This window comes from Quercus lobata, chromosome 12 (genome assembly GCF_001633185.2).
Source record: "Quercus lobata isolate SW786 chromosome 12, ValleyOak3.0 Primary Assembly, whole genome shotgun sequence".
In the NCBI taxonomy this organism is placed as follows: domain Eukaryota; kingdom Viridiplantae; phylum Streptophyta; class Magnoliopsida; order Fagales; family Fagaceae; genus Quercus; species Quercus lobata.
The window spans coordinates 5,087,205-5,103,218 of record NC_044915.1 but is presented as its reverse complement, the minus strand read 5'-3'; the positions used below and the strand labels follow the sequence as shown (position 1 = coordinate 5,103,218).

Here is a 16,014-nt window from a genome sequence, read left to right as displayed (position 1 = left end):
TATGAAATAGATGATTTAATAAGTATGAAATAAACTCACATCCCCCAAAAAAAAAAGTATGAAATAAATTCCTTATATATACATTGTCCTTTTTGGTAATTTACCCCTCAAAATGCCACTTTTATAAGTGCTAGCCAAACACTCAGCTTTTTTAAAAAACACTTTTTAACAGCTTTTACCAAATACTCAGCTTTTTGAAACTCTACTTTTTCATTATGCACTTTTACAAAAAGCTGAACCAAACTCACCCTAAATTTCAATAGATGAAATTTAACTTCGTTTAAAACTTCAATCCCTCAACAATCTCAACTTCTTTTTGTTTATTTCTTTTTTGTTTTCCTCCATTTTCACAATAACCAACCAAAATTTCAAACTATATTTTGATTTGGAGATAAACTGGCCTAAGATGCAAGAAACTCAAAAGGAAAATCCCAAATTCAGAAAATTATTTAGAAAAATCTAGAGAGATTGAAAGAGGTTGAGAGACCTTCAATGGTAACCAAACGACAAAGATTTAAGGAGTGAGGGGCCAAACCTGCACTCAAAATCACCTATGCATGTATGATTTTTCTCGGAGAAAAAAGAAAAAGAAAGAAACAACAACTACAAGAAAAATTTTAGAGAGAGAAAGTTGTAGAGAGAAAAAATGTGGATTGTTGGTAAGCCATAAAAAAATGAGAGGATTTTGAAGAAAAAGAGAAGGAGAAAAAGGCCAAAGAATTATTAAAATGAAGCCTTCTTAGATTTAGTGTTGAGTAGGTTTGAATTGAAGAAGCTTTCTTAGATCTATAACTTGAAGAATTTGTTTCCTTTCTCGTGGGCCAGGGAAGAAAAAGAAGGAGAATAAAACAAAAGGGGTTGGGTTTTGTAAGTTGTAATGTCCGTTTGCTGAGTGGTTTCAAAAAAAAAAAAAAAAAAAGTCCATTTGCTAAGTTAATTAATTAGACAGGTGTCTAAAATATAAGAGAGGAACTTAAGCAACTGTAGTTAAGAAATTGTACCAAAGTTTTGCCCTTTGATATCATCTCATTTTCAATTGATAATATGACTAAATTCTCTTAATCTTCTTGTGACCTTAAATAGAATTTTAATAATTATAAATTAAAAAAAAAACTTATGCTTAAACAAATGTACCAATTGTTATCAATAAAATTATGTAAAAATGCCAAAAGCCTTGTATCTGAATTGGCATCTCTCCATGTACAAAGTGCTTGGAGGTTTAGGGGGGAAAGGGTTCGAACTGCGGAGTTAGCAGCATGTTGTAATTATCTCTAAAAAAAAAAAATTCTGTAAAATTGTTGAAAACATTATCCATAAAGGGGCAAGAATTAGATGGACATTAATGTAATTACAACATTTAAGAGTGTCTCAATTAAAAAATAATTTTGATTCTTTATAAAAACAATTATATGAGCATCAATATCTAAATTTTACCGATCATAAACACTTATCCTTACATTAAAATAGTTAGTTGCATAGCATATAAAAACTTTTCCTTACATTAAAATACTTAGTTGCCTAGCATTTATAGCATTTCTTACTCTATGGATAATGTTTTTGACAATTTTACATGTTTTCCCTCTCTAATTCAAATAGAAAATGTTTATATTCTTTTTGTTCTCGTTGTAAAAAGAATAATATATATATATATATATATATATATTTTTTTAAGGGGAATTGATAGTAGATTTTATTGATTAAATATCATGGTGTACAATTAGGAAGAAAGAAGAGAGACATTCATAAAAAAAAAAAAAAAATCATTTTCTCTTTGGCAACACTAGCAAGTAAGAGATAGAATAGTTGAAGCTCTATTACATTTCAAAGGCACACTAACAAAAGAATCATAATGAGAACTTTCAATAATTAAATTAATGTCTTCAAATATCCACGCAACGTCAAAAGAGCAAACTCTGTCATAATTGAGAAGATCCATAAGTTCACCAAATATACTTTTTGCAATAATGTTAAGGAAATAACTGCTTTGACAAATAATAATAATAATAATGCCGTCCTCATAACATCTGCAGTAGTCCACAAAATATTAGATAATTTATTATTTTATTTTTTTTGGTAAACATCAAATAACATTAAAAACTAAAGAAGATACATAGGTTTAGGATAAAGCCTGCTTAAGTACAACTCATTAGCATCGAAATTAAAAAGATCTAAGATGTCCACAGGCAGACGATTAAACAAAAAGGAAGTCACTACTTTGCTCCGATCCTATTCTTGCAAAGACATCTACATATCTATTTTTTTCCTGAAAGCAGTGCCTGATTTGGACTTGGGGGATGGATACTCTATTTATTCGGTCACATGAAGCTGCCATCACTTCTCCTTTGTGGTTTCGGATTAGCAAATGTGAGCAAATTTTGGTTTGAGAGATAGCCACATTGAGTTTGAATATAGAATTTGATGGAGGTGGAGACCATTTGTTAACTATATACCACATGATGCAGTTGATGTGCAAGTTATTATGATGAACTATAAGAATGAGATCTTATTACATCGCATGATCTCGCCCTTTCTCCCGATTTTTGTTTACAAAAATTACTTATTTTGTTAAGATAAGTTGTTATCGGTGTAATATGACCATCTATTGTTAACATTATTATATATCAAACACATGGTTTAAGGAAAAAAATAAAATTGATTGAATTACTTATTGGATTTTATTGCAATTAGTTTTCAAAATTTTTTTTTAGATAGTTTCAACTTATAACGTTCGTTTCTAATGGTCTCTTTATTATCAGATCAAGACACTGATAAGTTTTTGGTGTAGGCGGGAGATAAATTTCAAATATCTTATTCAATTATTAAAGATTTTACTAGTTGAACTAATAACTCAAATATTTCATTTAAAAAAAAAAATTTGTAATTCAATTGATATCTTTTAATATTTTCGATAAAAGCATCAAGGATTCAAACCCTTTAAACGCTATTGAAATTATCGAATTGTTAATTTCTTTTTTCCTAATCCAAGAGATGTCCACTCCTCAATACTAGAAAATAAGAAAAAAAAAGAAAATTGGTCAATGGGAAAAAAAAAAAAAACCAAAATGGTGTGTTGACCGCTGAGGTTTTCCGTTTCCCTCCTTTTTCAAAAAGGTTCAATTCTGAAACCAAAATCCCTACAACTGCCCACCACCACCACCGAACCAAATTTCAAACACACATTTCGAATTCCCTCTTCTTCACTGCCTCCAACACACAAATACAAAAACCCATCAATTTTCAAAACCCAAAAAATTTGGAGCCAAAACCCAAAACCCATTTCTCAAATCTCCTCAAAACCCATCTCCCATTTTCACATTCCTTAAACAAACAAAAACTAACACCGATTTGTCTGAAAATCTGAATCTTCTATCTCCATGGAAACCCTAAAACCCAACTCTGCTCCTTCAGATTCCACCATTCCCGAAGAAATCTTTGATGTGTCTTCACTATTGAAAGAAACTCTTGGTGGGTCTTCACCGTCTTTGCCTTCTGAAACCCTAGATGACCATTCTTTGGTCCCTATACCCTCAATTCAAAATGGGTCTTCTCAAGCTGACCAATCTATGGCTGTTCCACCATCAAATTCAACTGGGTCTTCCTCAATTTTGCCTCCCATCAATGAAACCCTAAATGGGTCTTCTTCTTCTTCTTTGGTTATTGAAACAGAAACCCTAGATGATTGTCCCAGCTTCCCTCTCTGTTGTGATGGAGAAGAAGATGTCCTTGAGGAAGAAGAAGAACTATTGCCCTCTTCCCCAAATCGCTTATTGGGTAACAATTTATGGGACTATTCGTCTTCGCGTTGGTCTTCTTCACATAGTTCTTCGTCATGGTCATCATCTCGTGGGACTTCATCTTCATCTTCGTCCTGGTCTACTTGGCCTTCTTTAGAAGAAACAAGGTCTTCTTTGCCCATTTCAAACTCTTCTACCCTTGAATTCAAGCCATCCACTGTGGTATGCTTTTCTTTGTCTGTGAAGATTTGTGTATTTGTTCGTTTGTTTTTGGAGAGATTGATTCTTAGACTTGAACCTAGGACCTTTTGCTTTTGATGAAAGACACTTGCCAACGTGCCTATGCCCGATTGTTAAATATTTGTCTATGGATGTTTGTTTAAATATTTTTTGGGGTTTTTGAAAATTTTGAACTTGGTGTTGGTTTTGTAGGGTGCAGGGCTTGCAAATCTGGGCAACACATGCTTTATCAATGCCATCCTGCAATGCTTTACACACACAGTGCCACTTGTCCAGGCTCTTCGGTGTTGCAATCATGCTGTGCCCTGTGACCGTAAGATTGAGGCTTCTATTTAACTTTTATTGTGTTAGGGTTTGTGATTTACTCCTAGAGTTAGCAACTTTTGTTTTAAATTGCAGTATTTGGAATTTTCAGGTGGTAGAGAAGGGTTCTGTGTTCTTTGTGCTCTCTTTGACCATGTTGAACGTTCACTAGCTGCTGCAGGAGGGGTTCTTTCGCCTTTGGAACTTGTTGACAATTTGAACCGTATCCTTTTTAACCTCTGTTTAATGTTATTCTGAATGTGTATGCTTTATTTATGTGGGGCTGGGTTTATCATATAAGATTGTATGTCATATATTTGTAATAGGTTTTGTAATGTAATAATTATTTTTATGATTTAGCTATTATATAGTTTGATTATGTTTTTATTATAAGGAATAACCATATCTTATGAATAGTTTTTCTTTGAAATAAGGAATACCCATTCCTCTCTAAAAAGATTGTAATAGCCCTTTTTTAGTAGTTGTAATAATTTTTAAAATAAATATATTTCTACATATACAAAATTTCCATATACATTTAACAATTATAAAAATAAAAAAATGATAAAAAAAATAACTTCTCTCAAATTTATTTATTTATTTATTTTTTATGAAATACAATTATATAAGTAATATATTTTCTAAATATCGATCTTAAGTTTTTATTTTAGTGTTACAAACTTACAACTTACAACCAAACGTTCAAATATGTTTAGTAATTCTATTATAGTATATTTTATTTTTAGTAATAAAGATTATCATTCTTGTCGTAATTTCTATTTAGTATACCAAACGTGCCCTTAGTGTTTATCAAGTACTATGTTCATGACTTATGTTGTAAGATATTTGATATTTTAGAAGGATGTTTCTTTTTAAAGAAGCTTTGTAAATTTGTAATTCTTGACTTGTGAACAAACAGACTTTTCATCTTATTTCCGGAGATACCAGCAGGAAGATGCCCATGAATTTCTGCAATGCTTCTTAGACAAGCTTGAGAGTTGTTGTTTGGATTTGAAGGCAAAGGATAAGGGTTTGTTGTCCCAAGATAATAACCTAGTGGAAAGTATTTTTGGAGGCCGTCTTGTGAGCAATGTATGAGTGGAGAAGTGACTTCCTCTTAGTTGCTGTTGCTTTAATTAAATATTAATGTGACTTTAGTTGTCCTCTTTTGTTTGTTTGTTTGGGTTTGGTTCAGAATATAATGTTATTGTTTGAATTTCAGCTTCGCTGTTGCAATTGCGGCCACTCTTCTGATACATATGAACCTTTGATAGACCTGAGTTTGGAGATTGAAGATGTGGACACCCTTCCAAGTGCTTTGGAGTCGTTTACCAAAGTGGAAAAAATTGAAGATTTGGAGACAAAGTTTACATGTGAGAACTGCAAGGAAGAAGTGTTGGTGGAGAAGCAGTTCATGCTGGACCAGGCTCCTTCAGTTGCTGCATTCCATTTGAAAAGATTCAAGACTGAAGGGTCCTTCATTCAGAAAGTTGACAAGCATGTGGAATTCCCTTTGCAGTTGGACTTGCAGTCCTACACCTCTGGCAATCAGGACAATAAGGTGGGTTGTAAGTTTCTGTTTATTTATAATAAAAATGTTTTGTGTTGAAGGCTGCAAGATCTTTTGCATGGTAATTGCAGCCCTGTACCCCTTGCAATTCAATGATGTCTGAATTTAAGAGCTTAGCTACAAATTTATCATCATATTAAAACTAAAAAAATAAAAGAAAGAACAGGGAAAAATTCATCATCTGATTTGGAGATCAATGCCATTTATGCATTCATGGATTAAGAGATAGATGTATTGTTTGGAATAGTTTTCTAAGCATGTGATGATTTGGATGAAAAGCTTTTGGTCAATGCACTGGTCATACTTTGTGCAATAGCTGAATCTGAGTATAAATGTTTGGTACACTGTTTTGCTTTGGCTTTGCATTATTTGAGCAAAATGCTGAAGTGCTTATTTTCTCCCTTCCTCTCCTCTCTATGATAGGTGGAATTGAAGTATGACCTGTATGCAGTTGTGGTGCATATTGGGTTTTCATCTACTTCTGGACATTACTTCAGCTTCATTCGATCCTCTCCAGAGACATGGTACAGGCTGGATGATTCAAAGGTAATATTTTGTAATCTAACCTCTAGATAGCCATTGTGCATGAACAGGCTAGCTGAAGGCGTTGTGGGGCCTATTTTTATATTTTGAATATGAATAAAAGATTTATTTAACTTTTGGTATTTTTTTTCCTTTTAAAAAATATATTTTAAACCAACTAATCATATTAGTCAATGACTATACAACATAAATAAACACTATCTATTGAGTGAAGCAACCAAATACTAAAAATTATGATTGAAAATTTTAATAAAATTATATATTTAATATCTCTAAATGAAATTTGAGTATATATTTATTTACTAGTGGGAGATTAATGAGTTCTTTCAGCATTTTTGTGGGAGATTAATGAGTTTTACACTCTAAAACTGATAAAAATGAATGGTTATTATCACATCCAATGTAAATATATATATATATATATATTTTTTTTATATTTTTTTTTTGGATTTTTATTTGATAACAAAGTTACTTTTTAATTATTGGTAAATACGTGAGACTTCATTAATACTCCTATTGGTACAATGATATCTCTATTGGTAAAAATTTGGGGGCATTTTTTCATTGGGGCCTTAGGCGACTGCCTAGTTGCCTCATGCCTTGTGCTGGCACTGTGCATGAATATGTTGCATGTAATTATGAAGTTAGCCTATTTGGTGCTTGAAGCCAAAATAGTGGATTGATTTTGCCTTGCGGACCTTGATATTTTGGATCATAAATTTTGTTTTGTGAACTCTTGATGGAGTATTTTCTTCAAAGCTTATTGAAGTGGAAAGTTACTGATTTTCACATGGACCTGCTTTTGACACCATTTTATTGTTTACTAGTATTAACTTGTCATCTCAACAATTGTAATTGTATATTTTATTTTGAAATAAGTTCTGTATGTACACTTATTAAAGTATTTTTACGTTTTGAGCTTTTTTCAAGTGGAGACGGTTTTCATATATGTGGTTTTGAACTTTCCCCAAAAGCTTTTGGTGGTTATTTCTTTTCAGGTTCTGTTAAGTTATAAAATTCATCGAACTACCTCATTTAAATTTTTTATGATGATATCTTTATAATTATTTCATTTCATCTTATTTTACCTCCTATACTGTCGGGATGCATAAAGATTTGCAAATGTTTACTGTGGGTCAGTAAAGATGTTAATTTGATTGTAATAACTTGGATTTTCTGGTTGGTTGAAGCATTTCATGTTTTTTTTTTTTTTTTTTTGATGAGTAGTTGAAGCACTTAAGTTTTTGCCTTAAAATATGGTTGTAGCTCATAAATTTGAAAATAAAAATTAATTTTTGACTGTTTTTTTCTAGGTCACTAGTGTCCGAGAAGAATTTGTGCTAGCTCAGGAGGCCTACATTCTGTTCTATGCAAAGCAGGGTACACCCTGGTTTTCAAGTTTAATGGAAGCACCGAATCCATGCTTGGATCCAAACATATTGAATACATCGCCGAAGTCAGTTCTTGATAATGTGGATAGTGTCTGTACTATATATCCTAGTGTGGCTAGTATTGATAATTGTGATGCCAATGAATCCCGAGATAAAGTTGAGGGAGTTTCTTCTGATTTCTCATGTGGAACAAGACATCAAAGGGTTGAGGTCAGTGAAACTAGAGATGCTATTGTTGGTAGTTCTGGACCATTATTATGCAGATCAAAGCAAGATGAACTTGGGTCCAATGACTCTAAAGATAATACTCCCATTAATAACACCTCAATGCTACTTGAGGCAAATAATCCCCCTGATGGGACTTCATACAATGATGAGAAAATGTGTACTACATCCTCACTTGGGAGAAGTAACAGCCATAAGGGAATTGATGAAAATAAAGACTTTGGTTTCCATCCTCTAACGCCACCTGGATCTCCAAGTCCAGATAAGGTTTCTTTAGAGTCTTCAGGTAAACAGTTTCACTCCAGTAAAAACTATTTATATATGCCAGTTCTACTTAATTGTTCTCTAGAACTAATCCAATGAGGTGGTGTATTTTTTCAGAGGTGAGGTATCAAATTCCCCGTGATCATCTTAAATCAGAGAAGCCAGTGAGTTGCAAAAAACGGTTGAGCAAGGATTTAGAAGATTCAAAGAGAAAGGAAGCTGTCAGATACCTTTCAAGGAGTGTGCCTTACTCACGGGGCTCAAAACTTATTGCTGCCGTGCTTGGAAACCAAAGTGAAGGTTCTCTGAACAAGAGGAAAAGAATGGTATCATCCCCATGCAAGAACAGCCCTCCTAGTACTCGTCGTAAAGCCAACCATAATTCTGTCATGCAGCCCATGACTGCAGCAATTTTCCGGTGAACAGTGAGATTTTGCTTAACAAATATGGCTTTTGCCCAGTGCAAGTATAATAGAGAATCAATGCTAACTGTGTCTTGTTTAAATAAATTGGATATCGACCTTTGTAATTGTTCATGTTATTCTGTTTGCCTTTTATGGTGGGAGGCCTATGTGGGTTAAGTCAGCTTGGATTTGGGTTGTACTTAATAGTATGAAATGAAATGTAAAGTTTCTTATGAGGTTTCAATTGATTACTTCAATGCTTTTAGAATCCTATAAAAGGGCTTATAAAAATTGATGAATAATTTGAAAACCAGTGCTTCAATCCAAAAAATCAGGGATTTAATAGGTTTAACTTTAATCTACGACTAGAGATCTAAAGATAGAACTTCTCGCTTCTCGCTTCAATAGAGGTTCGCAGAGTATGACTTGAAAATCACACAATCGTCTCTGTACGCTAATTGCACTCCCTCTTTCTGCCACTTCATCTTTGGTAGTCTGGTGACCATTCTCGTCCCACAAATTTTTTTTTTTTTTTTTTTTTTTTTTTTACATTTTTTGCTGAAGGTTCTCTAACCCGCACAATTGCATTTAATTTAGTTGTTTATTTATTTATTTAGATGATTTTGGGTATGTTTGGATGTCGTTTATTGCTGAAAATTAAAAACATTGTAGTGAAATAATTTTTAAATGTGTGAATAGTACCGTGGAACTTAATTTTAAAGTTAGATTTGTTGAAATCTGTACTTGCAGGTCTTGTGAACAGTGCACGGAACTCACAGAAATACACCAAACACAGGGAGATAAATAATTTTAGTGCAATCCAAACTCAACCTCTATTTATACTTGTGGGGCCCAAATGATTTATGGGCCAGGCCCATCTACCCGGGGAGAATCCGAAGGCGCAAGCCGAGGAGGGCTATGGTCCAAGCTCGACAAAATAGCCTTTGGATACCGCCGAGGACAGCTCAGTCCTCGGCAGACCCAAAGTCCCCCCTGAAAGAGGGGTAAAAACGGTATAGGACTGAAACTTGGAAGAAAGATCTAAAATATCCAGGGAAAGCTGCCCTTACTGCCATTCAATGCTCTGAACCTGACAGAGCAACATTCTTTGGCTTTTACAACCACCCCCAACGACTTTGAATATGGGCTGATGGGACAAGTATCAATCCTGGAAAGGTTGACCCTATACGTGGACGAAGGACAATGAACGCAGAAAAATATAAAAGGAAAAATAAGTAACCTAAAGAGAGGGCTGGGAAAAATGGCCAAAAACCAGAGCCTCCTAGCCCACCTCCAGGAGAAAGACTCCAGGGGTGAAGGAAAACTTAACCTTGTATGAACACCGTGAAAAACCCACCGCCTGTCAACCAGGGCCTAACCTTTCAAACCCACGCTCTACAAATGATATTGTTAGGAGCCTTTTTACGTGCGAGCCCGACACTGTTACGGTCCGCCACGAATCGCGTCCTTACAATTGGCGCCGTCTGTGGGGAAGGCTTGTGTGTTGGTATAGGATGTGGGTCGATAGAGTTTCTTCGTTATTTCTAACCGTTGGTTATAGAGTTCTAATATAAAGTTCTGCTAGGGGCTGCGTTTCTTGACTAGGGGCTTGGCTGAGGAGCTAACTCCCCTAAAGCCAAGATCCCATACAAAGAGAAAACTAGGTTTTGGACAGAATCAGGGCATTGCATGGTCTACGGACTCAAGCTTATGGGGAAACCAACTACCTGGATGAGGAAAACTAGGTTTTGGACAGAACCAGGGCATTGCATGGTCTACGGACTCAAGCCTATGGGGAAACCAACTACCTGGATGAGGAAAACTAGGTTTTGGACAGAACCAAGGCATTGCATGGTCTACGGACTCAAGCCTATGGGGAAACCAACTACCTGGATGAGGAAAACTAGGTTTTGGACAGAACCAGGGCATTGCATGGTCTACGGACTCAAGCCTATGGGGAAACCAACTACCTGAATGAGGAAAACTAGGTTTTGGACAGAATCAAGGCATTGCATGGTCCACGGACTCAAGCCTATGGGGAAACCAACTACCTGGATGAGGAAAACTAGGTTTTGGACAGAACCAAGGCATTGCATGGTCCTCGGACTCAAGCCTATGGGGAAACCAACTACCTGGATGAGGAAAACTAGGTTTTGGACAGAATCAAGGCATTGCATGGTCTACGGACTCAAGCCTATGGGGAAACCAACTATCTGGATGAGGAAAACTAGGTTTTGGACAGAACCAAGACATTGCATGGTCTACGGACTCAAGCCTATGGGGAAACCAACTACCTGGATGAGGAAAACTAGGTTTTGGACAGAACCAAGACATTGCATGGTCTACGGACTCAAGCCTATGGGGAAACCAACTACCTGGATGAGGAAAACTAGGTTTTGGACAGAACCAAGGCATTGCATAGTCCTCAGACTCAAGCCTATGGGGAAACCAACTACCTGGATGAGGAACCAACTATTTAAAAAAAGAAACTATGGCACATAAACCTCAAAATCCATCCGAAGAGAGCTCCGCGTTAACAGATGGGTTAATACCTTGATTGCGCGGATTCCTCGGTCTACCCTCTGATCCCCCAATATCAAAGGGGTTGATGCGATACGGCGTAACATATTACCCAAAAACACAACCAAAGCCCCTCGCTACTCGGCTACCCTCTCGGACGAATTACTTAGAGTTTATCGTTCTCGGACATCGCTCTAGTATGCATCGCGCAACACTCAGCCGTTATCCCGGTTAGTTCTAAGAGTTTAATTTATTGATGATTAACCTTGTTATGCTTGATAATATTTGTAAGTCTAAACTAGTAGGAATCTGTGTTAAGGCATTTCTCTGCCTAGAATATCATTAAGGGCAAGCTTATATTTAATATTCATGCATAAAGTAGTGGTTACGGAGAAGAAAGATATGTATAGAGAAATAGACATATATTTTATTAAGACAAAGGAACAGTACAGTGTACAATGAAAAGCTGAAACAAAGCCTACATCGAAGCTAACTACATAAGTAACGAAAAATACAAGAGAGTGAAGATAAAGCCGAGGAGGTAGCACAGAGGAGAAGTTGGCTATTGCCTCGAGACCTTATTCCTCTTCAATGCTTTTGCACGCCCATAACTCAGGCAGCAAAAGAACCCAACTCGGGGCTTGCACCGGTAAAGAAAAGGTGCAGGGAACCTGACCTCAGGCTAACACCATCTACAGAAAAGGTGTAGGGAGCCGGAAGTTGGGGAGCCCCAGCAAAAATTTGCCTGCTACAAGGCAGACGGCGCTGATGGCGGAAATTCCTTTTTCTGACATACCAAAAATCTGGCATGACCAGAACCTACTTCGGATTTTGACTAAAGAAGGAGGAATACCATCTTCCTCCTGTCAAGACGGAGGACTGGCTTGAATCTGTGCCATCCTTGTCCATACCATATCACCTTGAGGATTCGGTGCCTCTGAAGCGTGCGGAGACCTTTCATCCCCATCCAAGCCTCAAACATCTTGCTTTGAGGCAGTGGCACTAGAAAGAGAGATCGCGGATATGGAAGAAATATAGTTCTGAAGGGAACAGGAGAGTTCATGTGCAAGTGAAGTGATCCCCTATCCCATTTATACCCAGAAGTAAACCGGTGGCCCATCTACCCGGGGAGAATCCAAAGGCTCAAGCCGAGGAGGGCTATGGCCCAAGCTCGACAAAATAGCTTTTGGATACCGCCGAGGACAGCTCAGTCCTCGGCAGACCCAAAGTCCCCCCTGAAAGAGGGGTAAAAACGGTATAGGACTGAAACTTGGAAGAAAGATCTAAAATATCCAGGGAAAGCTGCCCTTACTGCCATTCAATGCTTTGAACCTGACAGAGCCGCATTTTTTGGCTTTTACAACCACCCCCAACGACTTTGAATATGGGCTGATGGGACAAGTATCAATCCTAGAAAGGTTGACCCTATACGTGGACGAAGGATAATGAACGCAGAAAAATATAAAAGGAAAAATAAGTAACCTAAAGAGGGGGCTGGGAAAAATGGCCAAAAACCAGAGCCTCCCAGCCCACCTCCAGAAGAAAGACTCCAGGGGTGAAGAAAAACTTAACCTTGTATGAACACCGCGAAAAACCCACCGCCTGTCAACCAGGGCCTAGCCTTCCAAACCCACGCTCTACAAATGATATTGTTAGGGGTCTTTTTACGTGCGAGCCCGACATTGTTACGGTCCGCCACGAATCGTGTCCTTACAATACTTTTTTGTGATACATTTGCATTTTTAATGTCAATTTTATATCAATTTTTAAACATAAAGTAAAAAAAAATGGCTAGAGAAATTTTTTATTATGTTGGTATGGTTCCACTGAGTTTATAAATTTTTGTAATAAAATTTGTGTAATATTCTTCAATTGATATATACTAGTATTCTATAGCGACTAAAAAAGGGGGGGGGGGTTGTGTTTAACCTATCACCATTTTAGCATTTGTTTGTAAATATTACTAGAAAATGCTTTATTAGTTTAGTTTTGATAGATATGACAATATTTAACACGATTGGCAAACGCAACATAGACAACTTGATTTAATGTGGGTTGTTTTTAGTGTTAAAGCGGGTCTACCCATCTTGATGTGATTAATGAGTGGGTGAGTTGGTCAATTCTGTTTTGACCATACTTGAAATAACCTATTTCATTATTCATGTCAAGATAGGCTTAACCCATTTTGGTTAGGTTTGTTCAAGCACCAATTTGGATTGAGTCACCTAGTTGGAGCCGAGTTGTTCAAACTACCAGAGGGGGCTACCAACTACAAATGAGATTGTTGTTGGCAATGTTGTTTTGTGGGTTTTGATATTTAGAGTTTTAAATATTAGGTTTTGATTTGTGGGTTTGAATCCTTGGGGGATTTTATGGGTTTGAGTGTGGTTGATTTGTTATGGGTTTGCATTGTTTTGAATCTTTGGAACAAAATGTTCCAAATCTCTCCCTCTCTCTCGACAATGCTCTTGATGGCAACTGATTACCGTTTTGAAGAAAACTAGCATTGATATGCCAAAAAACTAATCCAAAAGTGTAACAGCGACTTACATTTTTAAGAAACTAGCGTCTCCAGTGCGACCTAAAACCCCTTCCAAACTTGGCTGCACTGGCCAACAAACACCCCTAGTTTTGACATGAACCCATTTGACATATATAAATAAATGTTATTTTTTTTTATCAATAATAAATTTGAATTTTAAATATAGAATACTTAAAAGAATTTTAATGGTTATCCTAATAAATTCTTTATTGAAATTCTAAAGTTTCAAACCCTTTAAGCCAAAATAAAGCAAAAACTCTCAAATTTTTTTTTTTTCATTATTCTTCAAATTGTATAAAATTTGGATATGTAGCAAAAGCCTAGAGTTTGTCAAGAGATTAAGGGGGAAAAGATTAATGGATAGATAGATACATCAAGGATTTAGTGTAGTAAAATAAGACACATGTAGAGTCCCCCCCCCCCCCCCCCAATTTTGAGTTTAAATTATGGAATCAATTACTTTGAATTTATATCAATTTGATTTAAACTTAAAAAGTGTTTCAACGTGAGAAATTTGAGTTTTAATTTTTGTGAAAGACCCCAAGCGCCATTAGTTTAAATACAAGAGATATTACTTCTTACCTATCTAAAAAAAATCAAGAAACATTATTTTTTATTTTTTTGGGGGGGGGGGGTGGTTGTTGGTTGCTTGGCTCTACCTATGTCTGGAATTGCACAAAGATAATATTTAATTATTAAAAAACCAAACCAAACAAAGAACAAATGCATATTTCAATACTTTGAAAAAGAAATTTCAAAATTTGAATCATTTCTTTTAAGCTTTATTGGTTGGGAGGATGAAAAAGTGAGATGATGGAAACTGTGGGAAGATGGGAAAGTGAGAGGATACAAAATATTTAGTTTTCCACCATTTGTGTTTGATTGGGAGGGTGATAAAGTAGAAGGATAAAAAATTTCTTTATTTGGTTGAGAAGAAAAATGAGATGAAGGAAATGTTTTTATTTTTTAATTTATTATTATGTTCTAGTTACATAAGAACTAATTTTTTAATTGTTTATGAGAATAAATTTTTAGTGATTATAAATCTTAAAAACTAACCACAACTAATAAAACATCAAGCAAAAAGAGAAAGAAAAATAAAAAATCTACAATTTGATAAAAAAAAATACACATTATTAATTATGGAAAATGGTTAGATGAGTCATTTTCCATTTACACCTCCTTTCTTCTCGTTTTCTCCCCCAGGGGAGATTGATTTTTGGTGGGCTTGGAGAAAACATATGACCTTTTATTTTCACCCCTTTCCTCCTTTGAACCAAACACAGAAAAATCAATTTTTCCTTCACATTTTCTCTCATTAGTTTTCCTTTCTATCCCCTAATAATCACCACAACCAAATGCGTGCTTAGTTCTATTTTTTATATACTAAATAGTTAAATATGATAAATTCCTTGTCAAACAAGTAACCTAAAGACCTCCTAAAAGGTCTTAATAATCAACGATGAAGACCACAGGGAGCTTCTCTTTATAGCTACACAATTATACTTAAAGACCCTGCCTTTTCTTCCCTTGAACGTAGGAATGTCAAAAATTGCTTGACCTGCGGGTACCCGACTTGACCCTAATGGGGTGGGTTTTACTCGACCCATGAAACAATAGGGTGAGTGTGGGTATTAGTCATACCCGCCCCTGAACTTGACTTGTATACATATTATATTATTAAAAAACCCTAACTATATATACCGTATTTTCTATTTTTCAAACCCTAATCCTAACCTATCTGAATCTTCTCCTCTCCTTCACCTTCAGCTGCCCCCCTCACACTTAATCTCTCACTCTCACTCTCACTCAACCGCCTCCTCATGACCTCACTTAGCTAGTCAGCCACCCCTCTCACGGCTTAACTCAGTCACTCCTCTTGCGGTCACGCTTTTGCTCAGCCACCGCCTCACAGCCTCACTCAACCGCTCCTTCCTTCCTGTTCTCCATCCTTTTTTTTTTTGGGTTCATTTCCTCTCTCATTGCCAAAGTTGCGAATCTCAAGGTTTTACTTTTGACTTTTTATTTTTTAATTTTTATAAAATTTCATCAATGAATGTTTATTATTTATAATTTATTCGTTGTTAAATGCAGTGTAGTCAAAGGCGTTTCGGGTGCTCGCCTAGGCACCTGGGCAAGGAGAGGCGCCAAAAAAGCACCTCAAAGGCACAGAGGCAAGGCACCTTTAGTGAGGTGCTCACCTCCGGAGCTTAGGTGCTTGCCCAGATATATTTTGTTAGGCGAGAGGCAAGCGCTTGAGTAAATTTTGCATTTTAAA

The 16,014-nt window shown here is 36.0% G+C and overlaps 1 protein-coding gene across 2 annotated transcripts; it reads left to right on the top strand.

Annotated features, from left to right (window-relative positions):
* The first annotated feature begins 3,111 nt into the window (after positions 1–3,111).
* Positions 3,112–8,918, top strand: LOC115971821 (ubiquitin carboxyl-terminal hydrolase 20-like). Of its 2 annotated transcripts, XM_031091881.1 has the most exons (9): positions 3,112–3,439; positions 3,470–3,956; positions 4,167–4,287; positions 4,390–4,500; positions 5,197–5,369; positions 5,500–5,838; positions 6,271–6,393; positions 7,704–8,292; positions 8,388–8,918. In XM_031091881.1, the coding sequence occupies exons 1-9, from the start codon at positions 3,375–3,377 to the stop codon at positions 8,690–8,692; spliced, it is 2,313 nt and encodes a 770-aa protein (XP_030947741.1). In that variant the 5' UTR covers positions 3,112–3,374; the 3' UTR covers positions 8,693–8,918. The 2 variants fall into 2 exon arrangements, with proteins under 2 accessions (XP_030947741.1, XP_030947740.1); XM_031091880.1 differs by having other exon boundaries at positions 3,112–3,956.
* The last annotated feature ends 7,096 nt before the right edge of the window (positions 8,919–16,014 follow it).